Source organism: Tachysurus fulvidraco, chromosome 26 (genome assembly GCF_022655615.1).
Source record: "Tachysurus fulvidraco isolate hzauxx_2018 chromosome 26, HZAU_PFXX_2.0, whole genome shotgun sequence".
In the NCBI taxonomy this organism is placed as follows: domain Eukaryota; kingdom Metazoa; phylum Chordata; class Actinopteri; order Siluriformes; family Bagridae; genus Tachysurus; species Tachysurus fulvidraco.
In genome coordinates this window covers 14,835,555-14,859,184 of record NC_062543.1, presented here as the reverse complement: position 1 = coordinate 14,859,184, position 23,630 = coordinate 14,835,555, and the positions used below count along the sequence as shown (strand labels likewise).

Here is a 23,630-nt window from a genome sequence, read left to right as displayed (position 1 = left end):
CGATCAGGTACAGAGCTAGAAACACCCATCCTGGATACAGCAGGTAAGGCTGTCTGACTAGCTCTGAATTTACATCCAACTTATCCATTGGCATCAAGTCACTTTTAAAACTTTTACACATTAATTTGTGCTGCACACTTTTTACCTCACTGATCCAACTGTCTGTTTTTGCCTATTGAACTTTTCAGTCTATTTTTTTATATAGGATTACAATTTCTTATAGCTGATGCATGTATGAAAATATTCCTCTGGGCCTTTCAAGTTCATAGGATTTTTCACAATTGAATGATTGTGAATCCTGTTGCAGTGGAAATGTCTTGCTGTTCACAATCATTTGATTATTGATAGTTGTTGTAGGTGCTGACTTTGTGGATCAACACAGAGAAACACTCATTCAGAGAGTTCCAGCTGTAATGGAGGTTGCAGACTGTCTGGAAAGCAAGAACATCATTACTAAGGAAATGTACCAGAATATTCAGGCAAAGCCAACACCTCAGGGTAAAATGAGAGAAATGTACATATGTCTCGACTCAGCAGGAAGAGCCGCAAAGCAAGAATTCTATAACATCCTTGAAATGAACCACAAATTCTTAGTAGATGAATTGAAGTCAGGTCAGGCTTAGTGAACACCTACTAAAGTAAATCACACACTCGGACTAAATAACACACCCTAAAGATCCCTGTAGACAACGTGTGGTTTCTAATATCTCTTTATGATCATTATAAATCTACAATTATTTCATCATTACTTAAATTGTTTACTTGTGCACTATGAACTTTTAAAATATAAACTATATACTATATAAAAATAACTTTAATTTTAAATCATTTACACACTTGTTATCACGTGATTATTCAAATATTTTGCTTTCCGGAGGTTCGAGTTCATACCTACATTTATTTATTGTAGATTATAAGGGAAATATTAAAGGTTATTATCTGATATTTTTAGAGCAGGGGTGTTAAACCCAAGTGACATCGTATATGTTTATGGCTCCATTTTCCCCTTAGTGGAAGTCCAACATCAGCAGCTATATGTTTGTCCCCATTGCAATATTTTTAAAGCTAGTTACAAATACATGCATTTTATTTCATTTAATTATAATATTGATATTTTGAAAATGGTCTGATTTTTTTCATATATCTTCACTTTAAACTCGCCAAAATGCTTGATGGCTATAATCTGTTCCTGTCTATATAACAGAAATGTTATGGATTCAAGGACTTACTGTCTGATTCTACTGGAAAATGATCATCTTAAAAGAACTAGATTTTAAAATAAAGAAGAATAAAATCAAATAAACTTTCATTTGATGTACTTTTATTTTCTTTGGGAAAATAAACCATAATCAAGTATGTTTGTCAAGCCGTTGTCTGGTTTGCAGCAGGTGATGGGGCAGTTTGTGGCGGTGCTGGTGTTTCAGTTGCAGTAGTTTTGCAGGTCGTGTAAGCTGCAGGGTTTATGGCAGCACAGCTCCACAATGCCTCTTTTCACCATCAGTTCGTTGTAATCTTTAGGTGGATATTCAGCCAACTCGCCCTGTGGAACAGATTTAGGGGGAATCTGCAGACAGCCACTAGAGGGCGTCAGAGGCATTTTGGCTTCACATTATTTTCTTTATTAGATTAGATTAGATTAGATTAGATTAGATTAGATTAGATTAGATTAGATTCAACTTTATTGTCATTACACATGTACAAATACAAGGCAACGAAATGCAGTTTAGGTCTAACCAGAGTGCAATAGCAGCAAGTGCAGGACATACAGTTTGTACAACATTTAAATGAGTTAAATAAAGTGGTAATATAGAAGTAATTTACAGATGTGTGTGTACTATGAACATAATCTACAGATGGCTATAATTATAACTGAAATTTACAGAAGGATGTAACAAAATATATGGCTATTACTATAAATTTTCAGATGTGTATGTAATATGAATATAATATACAAATGAATATATATGTATTATGAATTTAATATGCAGATGATTATTAGTATATAGTCCGTATTTCACCTTTTTGTCACTATTTCCATAGTTTGTGATGTGTGTGTTTATTTATTATTGTGTGCTCTGTGGGGCTGCTTTCTGCTCCCTTCATGTTCTTCTTAAGACTATAGTTTGTACCACGGACTCCATCTGTATCTTTAATGCACAGGCTCTGGTGTGAATTTTAACCCGCTGCAGTGGATTGTGTGATTGCAGAAGTGTGATTATTGTTTTCAACATTTATAACAGTGCTGGGGAAACTACGGCCCGTTGGTCTGTTTAATCCGTCAGATATTTACAAAATTGTCCTAAAGACTTTCTCCTTTCTCCTGCAATACACTGCGTGTTAGTTGACTCCACTAGATGGCGCACTACAAACACTACTGACGTGTTAAATCCGAGTCTGTCGTCTCTACACACAGATCATCGTTCTTCACTTTTCTTATTGCATTCAGCCCTACTTTATAAACCAATGGACAACAGAAAATAAAAAGTCCACGTTAAGTGTCGAGTCGTTAATAAGGAGTGAACAGATCGATTTTTTTTTTTAACAAAGTCTGAATTTGCCAAGAAACTGATGCAGGTTTCAAAAAATACAACATCACAGATGTTACTTTTACTCCCAGCATGTAAACTACACTAGAAACCAGTCAATACAAAAAAAGGTTTCACGTCATTTATATTAGTTTATGTAATATATTATGAATAGAAATAAAGCTAAGCTCAATAAAATGACTGTGGAGCTGTAACTGAAAGTTTGGATCATGTTCCATTCACTAACAAGGAAACCGGAGGAGTTAATAATTGTACTGCAGACAGCCACTAGAGGGCGTCAGAGGCATTTTGGCTTCACATTATTTTCTTTATGGGATTCAGCTTGTGTGTTCTGTACATGTGAGTTTGAATCATGTAATAAAATGTTGTACAGAAAACACAGCTCATGTTAGAGATTTTAATCTGTTTAATTCCTAATTACGAATTTCTGAGGTTAATTACTCTTGAAACGTTTCTATAGCTTATATTTACACAAATAAGGCAGAGTTTTGTGACAGAAATGTTACAAAACTTGGCTAAATCTTTGATTGGATGTTTTCCTTCTCTGAATCTCAGCATATTTGGAGAGAATGAAGGCTATGCAAGTATTAAATCTTGTACAAACTGAAGCTCACAATTTATATAAAATCTCTGCTGAAATGTCTGAATATTCTGTTAATATACAGTAAGATTGTGCCTATCAATTTTACTTTTGAAATTATTTGTGTTTGTAGGAACATCTATATGACCCTGTCTCCTATAAAGGATTCATCGAAATGAAACTTCGGAATAACAGAAACAGCAAACAAAATCAAACAATCATCAACAAAACAGCAGCTAGCGCTCTTTGGCCGCACCGGAAAACAAACAAAAAAAACATAATAAAATATTTCAAAAAGTTTCCCCCTTCCCAAAAAGAACCCACAGTAAAGTTTCTTACCTCACAAACGAGGTTAAACTATTGTCACTATGCTACCTGCTTTCACGTGCACATCCCAGGGGAAAGCAATAGGAAAATATAAGCCGAAAGAGTTTGGGTTATGGAGTTGTGGGTTATGTTGCCTAGTGAAATCGTACATATTTTATACTGCTTTAAATTGTCTTGTTATATCTATATTGTGTTATTACATTGACTTGTTATATTTTGAATTTGAGGAGTGATGTTAATAAATGTGTCCAAAAGGCCAATTTTTTTGTCATAGAATTTTGGTGTGTTCTTAACACAATGTCTGCAGACAAAGACAGCACATCATAATGCATAATGCAATAATAATAATAATAATAATAATAATAATAATAATAATAATAATAATAATAATAATAATAATAATGTGTGCAAACTAAACTGTAAAACCTTTTCTCATCTTTTAACGATTCCACATTTCCACATCACTGTGATTTAGACCACAGCAGTTTACACAGCAGTTTATACTGAAGTGATAATGAATGTAGAATTATTTTAGATTAGTGGTTTAAGGATGTGTGATACAGGGCAGCCAATCAGAACAGAGGCCATTTAACAAATAGATGTCTTATATATACAGTAAAAATACATCATCCTTAATTCTAAGAGAAAAAGAGCAACTGGAAAATGGTCATGTGAAAATTATTTTTTTTGTAAAACATGATGAGAGGAAAATACATATGAGGACTGAGTAAAGTGCTAAAAAATCTCATAATCAGTGAATTAGAAATACAATAGGGTTTAAAATATTAATATCATGTACTGTACCTGTTTTCTTTTTTCTCTTCTCTTAGCGAGACTCGGCTCTTGCGTTAGAGTCAAAGATTCTTTGGTAACTTAGTGGTATATAAACAGGTTACAATACAGACATTACATTATTCACATTTATTCATTCAAGGTATTCTTACAGAGAGGAATCAAGAGCCCTTTTAGTTCGGTTCTTAGTCTATTTAAAAAAGGTTCTATGGCTAAGGCATAGAGCATAGCTGACAGAGAGCAACCTTGTCTTACACCCCTGCATACTTTAAAAGGAGCACATAGACCGCCATTACCCTTCAGCACTCTCTCAACTTCACAGTATAAAACCATATTTTGTTAATTAAATCAGGGTTAAAACCAAAAGCCTTAAGAGTTTTCCATAAATAATACTTTTCTACTGTGTCAAATGCTTTCTCTTGATCTATAGAGAGTAATATAGAGAGTAAATCTAAATTTAACCAGAAGAGTTTCGAGACACTTAAAATGTCTCAAACCAGCGAAATGTTTTCAAACCTACTGCGTACATGAGAGGTCCACATTTGAAAACATCTCGCTGGTTTGAGACATTTTAATAGTCTCGAAGTCCATCTATGCATGGAGCTTTTCCCCCATCCATGCACTGTAGAGCTCTCTGAAGCTCCTCTACAGTTATTGCTCCGCAGAGTGCTATATCCAGGTATTGTGGGGCTTTTGGCAGTCCTCTTAAGATGATCCGCTCTGTGACTTGGTTTTATTTATACTCCCAAGTATAGAGTTTATTATAAAAACTAACAGCTCTCTCACGTATTTCTGCAGGCTCAGATAATACATCTCTATTTTCAGATTTCAGGCTGTGGATAAAATGTTTCTGACTATTCTTTGTCTCAAGGTTAAAAAAATTTTTTTGAAAGGTGCATCCATTTGGTCTGTGTTCTGGAAGCGTGAACTTACAAGTGCGCCTTGTACATTAAAATCTAGGAGGTCTGACAATCCCCAGGCAACAGGGGGCGGCTGGGGTGGTGGTGGTGGGAGACAGTATATCGGGTAAATGTAGTGTTACTGAAAAGAATTCTGTCACGATGTGTGATTTTTCACTGCAGCAGCAAAATTGAGCTCAAACTCATCTTAAATCTGCTGCTGGATCTGATATGTTACTCATCACAGTTGTCCTGTAGACTTTTTTACTCAGTCTGAGATGTTTTCTGACCTCTGAAAGTTTCTCTGTTCTTCTCCTCTATCTGTCTGCTGAACCCTTTGTTTTTGAGGACAACATGTTTCTCTGGAGTTCAGGCAAAATGATCTTCATGAGGTTTAAAGGGTGCACTGTATTTGTTACACTGATTATACAGTGAACTGTAGTGAGCTCAGATCTTTCACAAACCATCAACTCCTTCAATTTAATGCTACAAATATGAACCTCATTGAACCGCAGTGTGGTATGAACTGGTTAATAGTGTTGTTTAAAGGTGAATAAAACAATGTACATAAACAATGAAATATATTTTCCACATGTTTTGTCCTGAAGGTGTCAAACCAGTGTATCATCAAACCCTTAAAATGTATCTTCAGCTTTCATTTAAAGTGTTAATGTCCTCCTCGACCCTCTCAGTCTGTTAGGAATCACATTCTTTATCGTGTTCACTAAATTTACTCCTGTTCTGGTTTTGTGAAGTACTGTACAGTTGTCTTGTACACTTCTTCCCTGAGTGTGAGCTGTTCTGTGACCTTAAAAAGTTTCTGCTGTGTTTAACATCGGGCTTCAGACTTCAGTGTTTCTTTAATTTTTTTATTTCTCCTCTATCACTCAGAAAATATTAACCACCTAATAGTAAATAGTAACAGTAAATAATAATAATAAATCACTTAATAGTAAATTACAATAGCATCACTCTCAAAAAAGTTACATAACAGGCCTTTCACCAACCTCTTTGCTTAAAGAAGCAAATCACAGGGGATTGTAACGTAGAAACAATAAACAAACATTTATTCTCTGAAACAAGTGTAAATAAAACAACCCAAAACCCCACAAATGTAATGTTACCCAGCTGGGATTTAAATGTCTCGTTGGTGCACTTAGTTGGAGCTCAGGTGAACACTTTATACTGTAGTACTCACGTAATCCAATGGAACATGGAAGCTCAAAAGAGAAGCGCCCACCATCCAACGATGAAAACGAAGCCAAGATGCAGTAGAAGTCTCCACGTGGCCTGTGGTATCTCCTGTCGAATTTCGTATCCTTAGTTTCTCCGGTGCTCAAACACTGTACACGACCATTCGCGTTGCAAACCGTTAAGCAGTCAGATGAAAAGCACTTGATATCCTTTTTGTCTGTCGCGGGAACACACGCACGCACGCGGAGCCACTCTCACCATGCGCTCCTCACAGAGTTCATTTCCGGTTTATTTTTGTTCAGCAGTCTATTATCTGCTAGATGTCCTTTTATGTCGTCTGCAAACTCAGTTGTTAGGTTTTTGTCAAATGCCACAGTATTTTTTTCCCGAACCGCCGATGTGCACACGTTTGTCGGCCACCTCGTGTCCTCCGACCAACTCACTCACTTCCTCCTTTTTTTTTTCCTTTCCCGCTCCTCCCCCTGACCTCCAGAGGTCAGCGAGAAACCCACCTCATTGGTCAATACAAAACCCTTTTTTTTTTATAACAGTATTTCCCTTACTTATTTCTTTTCTGTTTGAAAGTAATAATTAACGATTTACTGCAAAATAAAACACAAACTAAATAATTATTAGGCCCTTATTTTAGCAGGGCTCTACACTCTCCCCCCACCACAATTCGTTATGTCCCCATAACGAGGTCAAGGAACAGTGAAACAAACTGATACAGGTCACATTACTAACATAACACACTGTGACATTAGTATACTTTCAAGTTGACATTTTCAAAAAAAATAAAACCCATGCACAAAATATGCACAAAATAAGTGTAGTCACTAGAGAACTATGTTCACCGGTAATGACTTGACCACATTTAAGAAAATACTGTTTCATCAAGGCATATTCATCCACAAAAATACAGTAGAACAGTATCTAACAGAACTTGAAGCTTTTACTTTAGCAATGTTAGGCTCAAACTTTGGCTCCCCAAGAGTATCATAAGTAAAACGCTTAGGAACTATTCTTATCCTCTCTGACCTTCTATTCTCTTCATTTACTTCAATAGAAACCCCTGGGTTTGTTATACTTACTTGCTCACCTGAGAGCTCTTGTACATCATCAATACCGTCATCATTACTGGTATCTGAAACTTTATCTGCATTCTGCAAATCCTCACTAGGTTTCTCAGGTAATGGATCAGACTCTATAGATGCATCAGCAATTTCAACCATCTCATCAGACAGCTCAACACTTTCATGCACATTAACATCTTTCGGACAAAGTTCTTTCTCAGGGACCAGAGAAGGTTCTTCAGGCATATGAACCGGAGTTTCGTAGACATAGTCATCACTATCTGAATCAGACCTCTGAAAATCTCTGCTCTGCTCTTCCTGTCTCTTAAGAGCACTACCAGCCTCAGGTCTCAAGTTCTTACGTTGCTCAGTTTGCCTTCTTTTTCTCAAAGTCCTTCTTTTGGGCTCCAGAACAACATCAGCAGTATGCTGCTGTCTCAGCTTTTGACCGATAGGAAGAAGATGATTTCGATGGAGAATCTTAACCGCCCCATCACCAACTTCAGGCTTCAACCGAAACACGGGTAGGTTTGGCATCTGACTTTGGACAATGTATGGCACAGAACCCCATCTATCTGCCAGTTTATGCTTTCCTTGCAGACCCAAATTCCTAATTAGAACTCGATCACCTGAAGTGAGATGTGAGTAATGAATTCTTTGGTCATACCTCCTCTTATTCCCATCATTCTTTTTTTCAGCAGTGGCCTCAGCCAATTGAAAGGCAGCTTGTAATTCTCTCTGCATGTTCTTTACATACCGCTGGTAAGACTTAATGGAGCTACCATCACTCGATACACCAAAATTTAGATCAACAGGCAATCTGGCTTCTCGTCCGAACATTAGGAAGTATGGAGAGAAACCTGTGGCTTCATTCTGGCTACAGTTATAAACATGCACAAGATGTGCAATGTGTCGGCTCCAATGTTGTTTTTGTTTTATGTCTAAGGTCCCCAACATGTCCAGCAGCGTCCGATTAAACCGCTCTGGTTGTGGGTCCCCCTGCGGATGATATGGAGTCGTTCTGGACTTCTCCACCCCCAACATATCTAACAACTCATGGATGAGCCTACTCTCAAAATCTCTCCCTTGATCGGAGTGCATGCGTCTTGGCAGACCATAGTGAATGAAGTACTTTTCCCACAGTACCTTAGCCACAGTGGACGCCTTCTGGTTCTTGGTAGGAAAAGCCTGTGCATATCTGGTGTAATGATCGGTTATGACGAGAACATTACAGGTGTTACTGGAGTCGGGCTCAAGAGACAGAAAATCCATACATACCAAGTCCATTGGGCCACTGCTAGTCATGTGTGATAATGGCGCAACTGTTTTAGGCAGTGTCTTTCTCTGGACACACCGAGCACATGTCTGACAATACTGCTCCACGTCAGCCTTCATACGAGGCCAATAAAACCTCTCTCTAATGAACCCATAGGTTTTATCAAACCCTAAGTGCCCAGAGTCATCGTGCAATGACTTAAGAACGGTCACTCGAAATTTCTGCGGCAGAAGCAACTGTTTTCGTCTGGGTTTATTTGGAACCTGTGTGCAACGAAACATCACCCCATCCTCCATCTCTAACCTTTCCCACTCTCTCATGACAAGGGGAATGTCCTTATGGATGCTCTTATTTACCCTGCCTGAATCTCTCTCCTTAAATGCCCTCCACACTTCACCAAAACAGGGATCATCCTGCTGAGAGCATGACAGATCAGAAGAACTCATCTTAGGAGTAAAAGCAAGGTCTACGGTAGCTAGATTACAGTAAGCTACAGGGACGGATTTTGGAGACCCACCCAAAGAAGTAACAGCCCGGCTACAGTTCCCGAAATTTCCAGAATTTCCAAACACTTGAAGGTTGCACAAAGCTTTTACACCAGAGGATGAGATGTTTGCCCATTTATCCTCCTCTTCCACTCTTGGGTGAGGACGACGAGACAACGCATCAGCATCTATGTTTTGGTTACCAGGCCTATATTTCAAACTGAAATCATAGGACGACAAAGCTGCTAACCACCTATGCCCTGCAGCGTCTAGTTTGGCAGTGGTCAACACATATGTTAATGGATTATTATCAGTCTGTACCTCAAACTTTGCCCCATAGAGATAGTCATGCAGTTTGTCAACAACAGCCCATTTTAGAGACAAAAATTCAAGTTTGTGCACCGGATAGTTCTTTTCTGATGGTGTAAGGCTTCTGCTGATAAACGCTACAGGACGCAGTCCCTGACCCTGATCTTGATACAGCACCCCTCCTAAACCTTCACAACATGCGTCTACATGTAGCACATATGGTAGCTTGTGGTCTGCGAATGCCAGCACAGGAGCTTGTGTAAGCCTTTCCTTCAACTCCCTGAATGCAGCTTCACAACCTTCATTCCACCTATTACCAAAGGGATCTGATGCTTTGTAAAATACCTTGTTAGGATTTTCTGTTCTACCCCTTTTTAGGTTTTTGCTTGGTAAACAACCCTGCAGCAGCTGGTTCAAAGGGTGAGATACCTTAGAATAGTCCTTTACAAATCTTCTGTAGTAACCACTGAACCCTAAGAAAGAGCGAAGCTCAGAAACATTCTGTGGTCTAGGCCAAGACTTTACTGCCTCTATCTTAGAGGGATCAGTTGACACACCTTCCTGAGAGACAATGTGACCAACATAAGTAACAGAAGGCTGACAAAAGATACACTTATCTACTGACAATTTGAGTCCTTCACTTTGCAAACGGTCAAGCACTTTGAGAAGCCGTTGCTCATGCTCCTCCAGTGTCTTTCCAAAAATGATGATGTCGTCCAAATATACCAACACTTCCAACAGGTTCATATCACCAACCGTCTTTTCCATGACCCTTTGAAAAGTCGCTGGAGCCCCGGAAATGCCCTGAGGCATCCTCTCAAATTGGTAGAACCCCACTGGACAAATAAAAGCTGTCTTTTCTTTGTCAGATTCACTCAGTCGAATCTGATAATACCCACTTCTGAGATCTAATACACTGAACCACTGACTTCCATTCAGACAGGCCAGAGCATCTTCAATTCTGGGGACTGTGTATTGATCTGGGATGGTGCGACGATTCAGGGTTCTGTAATCCACGCACATCCTTATCTGCCCGTTCTTTTTCCTAACTACCACAATTGGCGAGGCGTAAGGACTGCGGGACTCAGAGATAATACCAGCATCCTTTAACTTCTCCAAGTGTTGTCTGACATCCTCAATGTCAGCTGGAGCGAGACGTCTTGACCTTTCACGAAAAGGTCTATCATCGTTAACCCTAATGTTGTGTTGGGTGCTTTTCGAACAACCTACATCAAACTCACTACAAGAGAAAACATCTTTCCTTTTTAGCATCTCCTTAGTCAGCTTTCTTTTCCACTCCTCAGGTACCGGGGAATCACCAAATTCAAAGGAGTCCAAAGTCAACCCTGTTTCAGTGCTACTTCCTTTAGATGAAGAAACAGAACGAACCACATCAACCGGAAACACATTAGCAATGCGCATACCTCGTTTCAAAGTGACAGGGCGAACGGAGACGTTTCTGACTGTGACCCCAATTCTTTTGGAGTGTGCAGCCGTAGCAGGTTGCACTTCTGGCCTTACCAATAGCTCTTCTGGAAACCAGAACTCTTCGGGCTGATCTACCAAGACTGTTTTAGAAGCCAGTTCTCCTGGGTATCGTAAGATTCCCCTAATTCGCCTACTTTCCCCTGGGCAGATTTTCACAGGCTTAAACCCAGGGAACCACACAGTACCGTGACTGTCGTCAACTTTAACATCAGCACTGGCAATGACCCGTTCATATGCATCTTTAACTTCCGGATGTACTGTCAAGGTATGAAGAAAATCGTTCCCCATTTTCTCTTTACATGCCTCAACAAGTCTTTTCACCACACATGTGTTTGTTCCCACCAAAATATTAACTTCACCTCTCACAGCAGGATCAGGACAAACCAACACGAGCGCATCAATGGTTTCAACCACTCCAGCTACAGACCCTGGAAATTCAAGCCTCAGCGACACACAGCCATCATATGGATACTGCTGGGAACTCAAACCCCATATTTCCAAATTCTCAATCGGTGTTAAGGGCAAATGCTTAAGATACTTGTTATAAAAGGATCTGTATAGAAGAGTGACTTGTGAACCACTGTCAAGCAAGGCTCTGGCATAAACTCCTTCTATCTGAATGGGAAGGATCGAGCTAGGACCGACTAGCCCTGCTGGGAGAACAGCCTTTCCTATTTTTACTTGTTTGCACTTGTTGGAACGTGTCTTACCCGGAGCATCAGCCCGTTCCTCTACCGAGCCCCGGGGAAGTTTCCCGACTGCCGTTTGAGTTTTATGAGGCGTTCATTCACTTTTCTTAAATTTTCCTCATTCACACAATCCCGCTTTAGGTGCCCGTCTTCACCACACCTATAGCAGAAATAGCTTATGCTACCCCTGGCTCTGTTTGTTGATCGTCTCTCACCAGTTGCTAAGCTATGACTTTCAGAAGACCCATGAGTTACAGTTTCAGTTGCTGCAGTCAATAGACGAGACATCTCACTCTTCAACCCCCTAACTTCCTTCTTTAGTCTCTCAACCTCAGACTCAGTATAATTGGTTTTAACAGAGGTCTCACTCTTGACAGAGGACGCGGCAGACAAAGCAACATTGGCCTGAACTGAGGTGCTGCTGTGCATCATATTCTCTTCCTCTCTGACCTCTTTCAAAAGATCAGTGAAAGAAAGTGGGTCACATAGCTTGTGTGTCATCCTGAACCGTAAAGCTACCATGTCAGTTGGAAGTGCTCCTCTGATTATCTGCTGCATACGAAGCTGATTCATTTCAGAGAGATCAATGCCTCTTTTGCGTAACACACTGTGCAGCAATTTATCCAACCTCAATATGTATGCTGAGAGTTTTTCGCCCTCGTTCTGAAAAGTACTCCTAAACCTCACCATCAGATCTGCAGCACTTTCTGTGGTACCAAATACTGTCTCTAATGCACTGAGATAATCGCCAGAGGAAGCTGTTGGATTTGCAACCTTTTCAAACCTCACTATATCGGCTGCAGGACCCCTAAGACACTCAACAAGTCTTTGTTTCTTAAGGTTGTCAGAACACTGCCACTCTTCAAGAATGTGAGTGGTCTGTTCAGCCCATGCTTCATACTCATCCTCACCACTGGGTGTAGGTGTCACCCCAGAGAACGTACGCAGTTTCCTATAGCTTGGACCCTCAGCAGGTGTAGCCACATTACACTTCTGAACCAAGGAGTTAATGGCACCAACAAGCTCAGTGCTCAGGCTAAGTGAAGGAGAAACCATAGTCTGAACATCAGCTAAAGATTTACCCTCTTTCTCTAGGAATGAGAACAGTTTAGAATGAAACTCATCCCCCCTATTTTGTTCAGGTGTTTGATTTGTGACATTAACGATCTGGGTATACCAGGTACCTACATCAGATCCTCCAATTTCAGCAGGAATAGGTATCTCAGAAACTTTCCTAGCAGTTTCAATTAAAACAAAATGTTGCTGCTCACCCGGATCAGGATGACGACCACGCACTTTGCATCTACCCATACCTTGAACTTTATCAAGCACATTGTACACCATCATATCTTCACAATCCGAAGGTACGTTGCTCAAAATAAGTGCGTTCTCAAGCTGAACATCTGTTTCTCTACACCATGCAATGACCTTATTTACCTCCATGTTGCTCATCTGTGCCGTGAGATAATATTTAGATGAATAATAACTGCTCAGCCTTAAATGTCTTAACCACTTAAATCAACAAAAGAAGATTCCATGCATCAAACAACCCGTGACTTTTCAGGATTTGCCATCAAAATAATATACCAAGATAGAAGAGAAATAAATAAAAAAACAGTGATCTGGATCCCGGACGAGCCCCCACGAATGTAGCCCTCTCACCGATTAACTGGCTCTGATCTGTCTAGGGAAATGATTTTATACGTGAGAGGCACATCTAAATTTACCGAAGGTGTGATGTGTACTACCAAAGTAACTCAAACTGCTGTGTTTAACATCGGGCTTCAGACTTCAGTGTTTCTTTAATTTTTTTATTTCTCCTCTATCACTCAGAAAATATTAACCACCTAATAGTAAATAGTAACAGTAAATAATAATAATAAATCACTTAATAGTAAATTACAATAGCATCACTCTCAAAAAAGTTACATAACAGGCCTTTCACCAACCTCTTTGCTTAAAGAAGCAAATCACAGGGGATTGTAACGTAGAAACAATAAACAAACATTTATTCTCTGAAACAAGTGTAAATAAAACAACCCAAAACCCCACAAATGTAATGTTACCCAGCTGGGATTTAAATGTCTCGTTGGTGCACTTAGTTGGAGCTCAGGTGAACACTTTATACTGTAGTACTCACGTAATCCAATGGAACATGGAAGCTCAAAAGAGAAGCGCCCACCATCCAACGATGAAAACGAAGCCAAGATGCAGTAGAAGTCTCCACGTGGCCTGTGGTATCTCCTGTCGAATTTCGTATCCTTAGTTTCTCCGGTGCTCAAACACTGTACACGACCATTCGCGTTGCAAACCGTTAAGCAGTCAGATGAAAAGCACTTGATATCCTTTTTGTCTGTCGCGGGAACACACGCACGCACGCGGAGCCACTCTCACCATGCGCTCCTCACAGAGTTCATTTCCGGTTTATTTTTGTTCAGCAGTCTATTATCTGCTAGATGTCCTTTTATGTCGTCTGCAAACTCAGTTGTTAGGTTTTTGTCAAATGCCACAGTATTTTTTTCCCGAACCGCCGATGTGCACACGTTTGTCGGCCACCTCGTGTCCTCCGACCAACTCACTCACTTCCTCCTTTTTTTTTTCCTTTCCCGCTCCTCCCCCTGACCTCCAGAGGTCAGCGAGAAACCCACCTCATTGGTCAATACAAAACCCTTTTTTTTTTATAACAGTATTTCCCTTACTTATTTCTTTTCTGTTTGAAAGTAATAATTAACGATTTACTGCAAAATAAAACACAAACTAAATAATTATTAGGCCCTTATTTTAGCAGGGCTCTACACACATTTCCCAAGTATATTATAAAATAACTATTTTAAAAATTTATTAAAAATAATCATTAACATTTTTTCACTTTCGATTCCTTACAAGACATTCAAGCTGTTATAATGTGGTAACAATAACTAGCTAGTTTGAGGATGTATCTCCACATTAGATGCAGCTGTAAAGGGATAAAGAGTTTAAAGTGTTCTTCTTTTGTTAATTCAAATGTAATTATGAGCAAATTGTTGTTGTATAAGAAGAATAAAACACTGTGTCATGATGTGATTTCTTCAGTGTGTAAAAGTTCCCAAACCAGCTCCACATTATATTTGTTAGGTTGTACTGCATGACAAGTAAGTAGCAGTAATTAGCTTAGCATATTGTAAGAATAATTATTAAGCCCTGCAACTTATTTGTGAATGTGCTGCACACTTGTAGTCAGTTGGACAATCCATCTTCATTTTTAAACATCCTGTTGTCTTAAGAATTGTTTGGCTATTAGGCCTTAGGAAAAAACTAACTGTTTATTAGCTTCTTTCTTTATCCTTAGGCTTCTGTCTCTAGCTCTGTGACGTCTACCATCACTGGCCGATACGCCTTCAGACCATTTGAGTCTCTGCAGCTTTATAAACTCTGTTACTCATTTAAATAAGCCTTTAAATTTCTGAGACATTCCCTTTGATGCCTCTCCTTTTAGAGAAGCTCTCTCTGAACTTTCTCTGACAGTTTTCTCATAAACCTCTTCAAGCAGACTGTGAGTATCTGTGAGCTGTGAAAGTTTCTGTTGAAGATTCTCCATCTCTCTGTTCTTCTCCTCCATCTGTCTGCTGAAATCTTCCTGCATCTTTGTTTTTGAGGACAACATGTTTCTCTGGAGTTCAGGCAGGATGATCTTCATGAGCTTTCTCTCTGCCTCCATTCTGATCTCTCCTTCATACACCTCCCTGATCTCCAATTCCTGCTTGTGCCTTTCCTCCATCTCTTTTCTCTCCCTCTCTCCCGTTTCTTTAAGTTTCTTCAACTTTTCTTCCATTTCTGTTCTTTTGTCTACCTCTCGTTTCAGCTCCCTCTCAAGTTCTTTCTTTTTCTCTTCATCCCTCTCTTCTTTAATCTTTCTCTCCAGTTCAGTTGTTCGATCATTAAGTTGTCTAATGTCACCTGCATGCTCCTCGATCACTCCCTCTATCTTTCTCAGAGAATCCTGCACCTCCTTCTCTTTTTCTTTCATGTCCATCTCCTATCTCTTTCTTTTCTCTTCTTTTGTCTTTCGAAACGTTGCCTCTATGGCTCTAATCAGAGATACTCTCTCCAGGTAGATGTCACTGCTGTAGAAATTCTCTCTGCTTCCTTCCACCATCTTCTCTACCTTCTCCAACAGCTCTGAGACCTGAGAACCGTCTCCACTCTCATTAATGTTGAGACAGTGAAACCTGTTCCCACATTTCTCTACAAGTCTCTGGACCTCCTGGTCTCCTGATTGGATAAAGTCCTCAATGTTCTTCTTCTGATGTTCATCAGTAACACTGAATAAGATCATTGTGTTTCTCCAACATCTCTCTCCAAAGATCTCCTCCATTTTCTCCAGCATCCCTCTTTCCTCTCCTGTAGGCTGCTTTAGAGGTATGACCAGGAGGAAGGCGTGGGGTCCTGGAGCAGACAGACGGACACAGAGTCCCACGTCCTGTCTCAGCTTCTCCAGAGACAGTTCAGGAGAGAACCAGTCAGGCGTGTCCACCACAGTCACCTTCCTCCCAGCCACCTCCCCCTGTGTGCTCTCACTCTGCTGGGTGGCTGTAGATGTAGCTGTAGACGTAGCAGCCTGGTTCCTCTCCTCTCTGCCCAGGATGGTGTTTCCTGTTACACTCTTCCCAGACCCCGTCCTCCCCAGCAGCACCAGCCTCAGTTCTGCTACAGGAACCGACGCTAGAGGATGTGGACTAGACGATTCTCCACCCACTGAAATGAACAAGAATGAATCATTTAATACAGAATCACTTACTGCATTGTGGTGATGACGCTGTTCTATGGAGTATGGAGGCCGACTGCCTTCATATAACTCGTATTCAAATTCCTCATCATGTCAGTGTCACTGTGATTGACGGAGGAAAGATTGATGTCGTCCATATCAAATGATTTTCTGTCACGCTGCTCAGAATCCAGAGATATTTAACATTTTTCATTTTTAACTATTAGATATTTTTTCAGAAATTTTTATGTCCATGTTTTATATCAGCTTTACAATGTTGATGTTTTGACTGTAAAGAAATTATACATTTAAATCTGTCTGCTGCCTCTCTTTATATTCATCTCTTTTACCTCAAACTACTGTTGAGTTTCACATTAAACATACAACAATCATTAATCACTTGTTCAGTGATGTATAAAGTACTAGAAAGCAATACTTGAGTAAAAGTACAAGTATCCTTCTAGAAAAGACTTTGGTAGAAGTGAAAGTTACCTTTCAGAATATTACTCAAGTAAAAGTCTTAAAGTATCTGATATTTAATGTACTTAAGTATTTGAAGTAAAAGTAAAAAGTAAAATTTCAGGCACCTCATCCGCAGGGTTGACAGGCAAGAGTGACATCTTCAAGCCTGCTCCAAAAATAAATAAATAAATAAATTAAATAAATGTAAAAAAGTTTGACCACATTTGATCCAAATACAAAAATATTTGTTTAATTTCCATTTATTAATTTGTGTGTGAGTGAGTGTGAGTGTGAGTGTGTGAGTGTGTGTGTGTGTGTGAGAGAGAGAGAGAGAGAGAGAGAGAGAGAGAGAGAGAGAGAGAGAGAGAGAGAGAGAGAGATTATGACTGGTGGAGTTTATTGTAAGTGTTTGTTGCCTTTTTGGACTCCTTTAACATTTTGTAATGTTGCTCCCATATAAAACAGTTCGGCACAAGCCCAGACATTTTTAGTGCCATGATTGAGGACAATGTCCCGTCCAGAGACAAACTGTTTTGTGTTGAGTTTTTGTTCAATCCAACCATCGAAAATATCCTCTCTAATGAATATGTTTTTTTTGTTTGTTTGTTTTGGGCACTGTGGCTTATTAAATATATGATAAATAGCAAGTTTTTCTGCGTGAGAAATATGATGTGTGGTGGGAGAGGGTGACAAAAGACCAAAATGCGTGACTGTCACTCTCAATGCGTGACACTCGACAGCCCTGCATCCGGTAAGAAGAATCTTTCATTCCAATGTACAGAAACATTTCTTGCAAATACGGCCACGGGTGTATAACGTTATCTACTTCACCCTGTTCACCACTATCGTCGGGGTGGTCGTCTACGACAGGGGCGGCCAACCCGCAGCTCCTGAGCAGCATGCGGCTCTTTGCCCGGTTTCATCATATCAAAGTTTTTATTTGTGTCTTTTTATTGTGCAAGGCGAGTTTATTTGTATAGCACATTTCATACACAGAGGTCATTCAAAGTGCTTTACATAGAAATTAGAAAACAATTTATAAGAGAGAAAAAAATATATGTGTAAAAATAAGAAACACACGATAAAATCGTAACAAAAACAAAAGAACAATTAAAGAAAATAAATGTGATTTTAATAAAAACAGTTTAAAATATGTTAAAAAGAATAAAACAGGAGTAAAAGTGATTTGGATAAAAAGTGCAGTCAGTGTGAAGCAGCACAGTCAGTGTGAAGCAGCACAGTCAGTGTGAAGCAGCACAGTCAGTGTGAAGCAGCACAGTCAGTGTGAAGCAGCACAGTCAGTGTGAAGCAGCACAGCGCTCATTCAGTAAATGCAGAGTTAAACTGATGTGTTTTTAATCTTGATTTAAACTATTGTCACTATGCTACTGTACCTGCGTTCACGTGCACATCCCAGGGGAAAGGAACAGGAAAATATAAGCCGAAAGACCTTTTCTACCCACACAGCAAGCACACAGGAGAGAAATCAAAGCGCCACTCAAATGTGCTTTTTATAAAGCCACTAACACGCCACAATAATTGCGTGGCACAGGTGTGCTCATTAAAATAAAAACAAATAAACCTAAATAAATAAAAAGATATTTAACTGGTCACATGTGAATTGTTAATGTTATTTATTTTGATGATCACTTTTACTCATATGCTGTGGAAAAGATGGAAGAGTACAGAATTGTCAAAAATCTTTCTGGTCTGTCAGATTCCAGACCACTTGATATTCAGACAAGTTTTTTGGATGGTCATATCTACATCATTACAAGATACGAAGTGTTTTAATAATTAAAATAAGTTTTTAGTAAGTATAGGATGGAGTTGTGGGTTATGTTGCCTAGTGAAACTGTACATATTTTATACTGCTTTGAATTGTCTTGTTATATTTATATTGTGTCATTACATTGACTTGTTATATTTTGAATTTGAAAAATGTATTTTTAAGGATTGATGTTAATAAATGTGTCCAAAAGTACTTTTTTTTGTTATAGAATTTTGGTGTGTTCTTAACATAATGTGTGCAGACAAAGACAGCATATAATAATGTGTTAATATTACACATGTTTACACATCTTTGTGTTAACCTTCCAGACACATTTACTGTGTTAAACTCATTAACACTGTAAATGTGTCAAAAATAACACAACACGCTTAGTCCTGGAACTCAGCCATGGATGTGTCAGAATTTAACATGGTTTGTGTCTGTTTTAACGCATCCTTTCTTAGAATGTAATAAAATGTTGTACAGAAAACACTTATGTTAGAGATTTTAATCTGTTCATAATAATAGTGAGTGTGTTTGTGTAATATTGATTCTTCCCTGATTACTACTTTCTATACTGTATGTGTGTTACTGTGTGTTGTTGTGTGTTAGTGCAGTGTTACTGTGTGTTGGTGTGTGTTGGTACAGTGTTAATGTGTGTTGGTGTGAGTTTGTGCAGTGTTACTGTGTGTTGGTGTGTGTTGGTACAGTGTTAATGTGGTGTTGTGTGTTAGTGCAGTGTTACTGTGTGTTGGTGTGTGTTAGTGCAGTGTTAATGTGTGTTGGTACAGTGTTAATGTGTGTTGGTGTGAGTTTGTGCAGTGTTACTGTGTGTTGGTGTGTGTTGGTACAGTGTTAATGTGTTGTTGTGGGTTTGTGCAGTGTTAATGTGTGTTGGTGTGTGTTAGTGCAGTGTTACTGTGTGTTGTTGTGTGTTAGTACAGTGTTAATGTGGTGTTGTGTGTTAGTGCAGTGTTACTGTGTGTTGGTGTGTGTTTGTGCAGTGTTACTGTGTGTTGGTGTGTGTTTGTGCAGTGTTAATGTGTGTTGTGTGTTTGTGCAGTGTTACTGTGTGTTGTTGTGTGTTTGTGCAGTGTCAATGTGTGTTGTGTGTTTGTGCAGTGTTAATGTGTGTTGTGTGTTTGTGCAGTGTTACTGTGTGTTGTTGTGTGTTTGTGCAGTGTTACTGTGTGTTGGTGTGTGTTAGTGCAGTGTTAATGTGTTGTTGTGTGTTTGTGCAGTGTTACTGTGTGTTGTTGTGTGTTTGTGCAGTGTTACTGTGTGTTGGTGTGTGTTTGTGCAGTGTTAGTATGTCGGTGAGTGTTAGTGCAGTGTTAATGTGTGTTAGTGTGTGTTTGTGCAGTGTTACTGTGTGTTGGTGTGTGTTAGTACAGTGTTAATGTGGTGTTGTGTGTTAGTGCAGTGTTACTGTGTGTTGGTGTGTGTTTGTGCAGTGTTACTGTGTGTTGGTGTGTGTTAGTGCAGTGTTAATGTGGTGTTGTGTGTTAGTACAGTGTTAATGTGTTGTTGTGTGTTTGTGCAGTGTTAATGTGTTGCTGTGTGTTAGTACAGTGTTAATGTGTTGTTGTGTGTTTGTGCAGTGTTAATGTGTTGTTGTGTGTTTGTGCAGTGTTACTGTGTGTTGGTGTGTGTTAGTGCAGTGTTAATGTGTTGTTTTGTGTTTATGCAGTGTTACTGTGTGTTGTTGTGTGTTAGTGCAGTGTTAATGTGTTGTTGTGTGTTTGTGCAGTGTTACTGTGTGTTGGTGTGTGTTAGTGCAGTGTTAATGTGGTGTTGTGTGTTAGTACAGTGTTAATGTGTTGTTGTGTGTTTGTGCAGTGTTAATGTGTTGTTGTGTGTTTGTGCAGTGTTACTGTGTGTTGTTGTGTGTTTGTGCAGTGTTACTGTGTGTTGGTGTGTGTTTGTGCAGTGTTACTGTGTGTTGGTGTGTGTTTGTGCAGTGTTAATGTGTGTTGTTGTGGGTTTGTGCAGTGTTAATGTGTTGGTGTGTGTTAGTGCAGTGTTACTGTGTGTTAGTGCAGTTAGTCCAGATCCCCTGTACATCACTGCTGCAGGTCTGTTTGGGATTCCAGTAGAAATGTTCAGCTGGAATCAGCAGAGTCAGAGCTGCTGTGTCTCTGAGTTGAAGTGGATTCAACAGACTCACATTTCCAAAGTGAACATTTTAACACATTAAGACCCACACTAACATTTTACACTCACATCTTTCCTCAGTCACTCTGTCAGGATTTAATCCTAGTAGATTGTAGGTTCCTGTTAAGAATATTCTTGCTCTTTAAGTTACAGTATTTATCTGATTATACCTGAATTAATTAGACACATAAAACTGGAAAGATAAAAAAAAAGTTAAAAAAATAAATAAAAATACAAGATTCTGTTGTTGACCTCTTTATTATAGTTATTGTACATTTCTACATGCAAAACATTCCATAAACCTTTCAGTAAATACACATTCAATTTTATTACACACCCAGATTATGTAGAAATGTGTCACTCATTCAGCTGTTTGTGTTTGTGTTACAGAAATGAGGCATGAATTAAGAAGCAGAACCAGACACCAGGAGAAAAGAGCTTAGTGAAGTAACAGTGACACTAAAACATTATTAAACACAGGAAAAGTGTCACTACATGGTTTCAGTTCCTGTGTTTCTATCATTATAGACTCCCCTAACTAACACCATTACAGAATAAAACACTTGGAGGTGTTCAGTTAGAGGAAGATGATTAATGATTAGGTTACTGTTCCCACCTGGAAATAGATTATTTACTTACTACAAACATTCTTAGTGTTTATTAAATAAATAATGAGACGTTACTTTTCCCATTTAGTTTAACATGTAAATACTGTGGAATGTCTGAGTTATCAGTTATAACAGGAATAATAACAGCTATAGATATGTGATTCCTTCATCAGTCTCTCTCTTTTCTCTGTCTTGATGCTGATAAATGGAAAATAAAGCAGTCACATCACTGAGAAAGCGTCTGAACTGGAGTTCTGCTATTTCAGTACCATGTCACATGTGGTATAATCTGAAACCCTCCTCCTGTAGTGGAGTTTTAAATGAGCATCATAGCAGCACACACACACTGACATGTCAGCAGAACATGTCTCACAATGACAGACCTTTATTAAGACTGTCTTTGTTCACAATTGCACAAAATCGTCCTCTGGTTGATTGTCACATTATAAAATATAAGACCGCTGATCTCAAGTCACAATAAAAGTATTCTGTCACGATGTGTGATTTTTTTACTGTAGCAGCAAAATCGAGCTCAAAGTCATAGATGCAGCGTAAACTTATCTTAAACCTGCTGCTGGATCTGATGTTACACTTCTCTGTTGTCCTGTAGACTTCTTCACTCAGAAATATGAACCTCGTTGAACAGCAGTGTGGTATAAAATGGTTAATAGTGTTGTTTAAAGGTGAATAAAACAATGTACAAAAACACTGAAATATATTTTCCACAGGTTTTGTCCTGAAGGTGTCAAACCAGTGTATCATCAAACCCTTAAAATGTACCTTCAGTTTCAAGTAAAGTGTTTATTCCTGTTCTGGGTTTGTTATCTCCAGCACAGTTGTAATGTATGCTTCTTTCAGCATACTGAAATTTTCTGTGACCTCAAAAAGTTTCTGTTGAAGATTCTCCATCTCTCTGTACTTCTCCTCCATCCGTCTGCTGAAATCTTCCTGCATCTTTGTTTTTGAGACTAAAAACTCAGGCAGGATGATCTTCATGAGCTTTCTCTCCGCCTCTGTCATGACCTCTCCTTCATACACGTCCCTGATCTCCTCCATCTCTTGTCTGTGCCTCTCCTCCATCTCTCTCCTCTCCATCTCTCTCTTTTCTTTTAGTTTCATCAACTCTTCTCCGATTTCTGTCCTTCGCTGTACCTCTCGTTGCAGTTCCAGTTCCAGTTCTTTCTTTTCCTCTTCATCCCTCTCTTCTTTCATCTTTCTCTCCAGTTCAGTTGTTCGAACATTAAGTTGTCTGATGTCTCTTTCATGGTCCTCGATCACTCCCTCTATCTTTCTCAGAGAATCCTGCACCTCCTTCTCTATTTTTTCTTTCATGTCCTTCTCCTCTCTCTCTCTTTTCTCTTCCTTTTTCTTTCGAATCGTTGCTTCCATTGCTCTAATCAGAGATTCTATCTCCAGGTAGATGTCACTGCTGTAGAATTTCTCTCTGCTTCCTTCCACCATCTTCTCTATCTTCTCCAACAGCTCTGAGACCTGAGAACCATCTCCACTCTCATTAATGTTGAGACAGTGAAACCTGTTCCCACATTTCTCTACAAGTCTCTGGACCTCCTGGTCTCCTGATTGGATAAAGTCCTCAATGTTCTTCTTCTCACATTCATCAGTAACACTGAATATGATCATTGTGTTTCTCCAGCATGTCTCTCCAAAGATCTCCTCCATTTTTTCCAGCATCCCTCTCTCCTCTCCTGTAGGCTGCTTTAGAGGTATGACCAGGAGGAAGGCGTGGGGTCCTGGAGCAGACAGACGGACACAGAGTCCCACGTCCTGTCTCAGCTTCTCCAGAGACAGTTCAGGAGAGAACCAGTCAGGCGTGTCCACCACAGTCACCTTCCTCCCAGCCACCTCCCCCTGTGTGCTCTCACTCTGCTGGGTGGCTGTAGATGTAGCTGTAGACGTAGCAACCTGGTTCCTCTCCTCTCTGCCCAGGATGGTGTTTCCTGTTACACTCTTCCCAGACCCCGTCCTCCCCAGCAGCACCAGCCTCAGTTCTGCTACAGGAACCGACGCTGGAGGATGTGGACTAGACGATTCTCCACCCACTGAAATGAACAAGAATGAATCATTTAATACAGAATCACTTACTGCATTGTGGTGATGACGCTGTTCTATGGAGTATGGAGGCCGACTGCCTTTATATAACTCAGTGGTGGCGCAACTGGTTAAGGCTCTGGGTTGTTGATCAAAGGATCAGGGTTGAAGGCCCAGGTACAGC

The 23,630-nt window shown here is 39.5% G+C and overlaps 4 protein-coding genes across 6 annotated transcripts in view; 1 reads left to right on the top strand and 3 right to left on the bottom strand.

Moving 5' to 3' along the window:
* LOC113636638 (WD repeat-containing protein 87-like) overlaps positions 1-23,630 on the top strand; it is an 873,260-nt gene that overhangs the window by 14,377 nt on the left and 835,253 nt on the right. The window lies entirely within an intron of this gene.
* On the bottom strand, positions 11,701-15,070 carry LOC125140309 (paraneoplastic antigen Ma1 homolog). Its single transcript, XM_047809426.1, has one exon. The coding sequence runs from the start codon at positions 13,108-13,110 to the stop codon at positions 11,701-11,703; it is 1,410 nt and encodes a 469-aa protein (XP_047665382.1). The 5' UTR covers positions 13,111-15,070.
* On the bottom strand, positions 15,674-17,787 carry LOC113653786 (GTPase IMAP family member 7-like). Its single transcript, XM_047809658.1, has 2 exons — positions 17,730-17,787; positions 15,674-16,392 (listed from the first exon to the last, which is right to left on the bottom strand). The coding sequence occupies exons 1-2, from the start codon at positions 17,785-17,787 to the stop codon at positions 15,674-15,676; spliced, it is 777 nt and encodes a 258-aa protein (XP_047665614.1).
* LOC113650946 (kinectin-like) overlaps positions 21,032-23,630 on the bottom strand; it is a 683,852-nt gene continuing 681,253 nt past the window's right edge. For 2 of the 3 annotated variants that reach the window (XM_047809351.1, XM_047809349.1), the window contains one exon: positions 21,032-23,457. In XM_047809351.1, coding sequence (XP_047665307.1) covers positions 22,199-23,457 — 1,259 coding nt within the window. In that variant the 3' untranslated portion in view covers positions 21,032-22,198. Of the gene's footprint in view, positions 23,461-23,630 lie in introns of all 3 variants that reach the window. The other variant, XM_047809350.1, reaches the window with a different exon arrangement.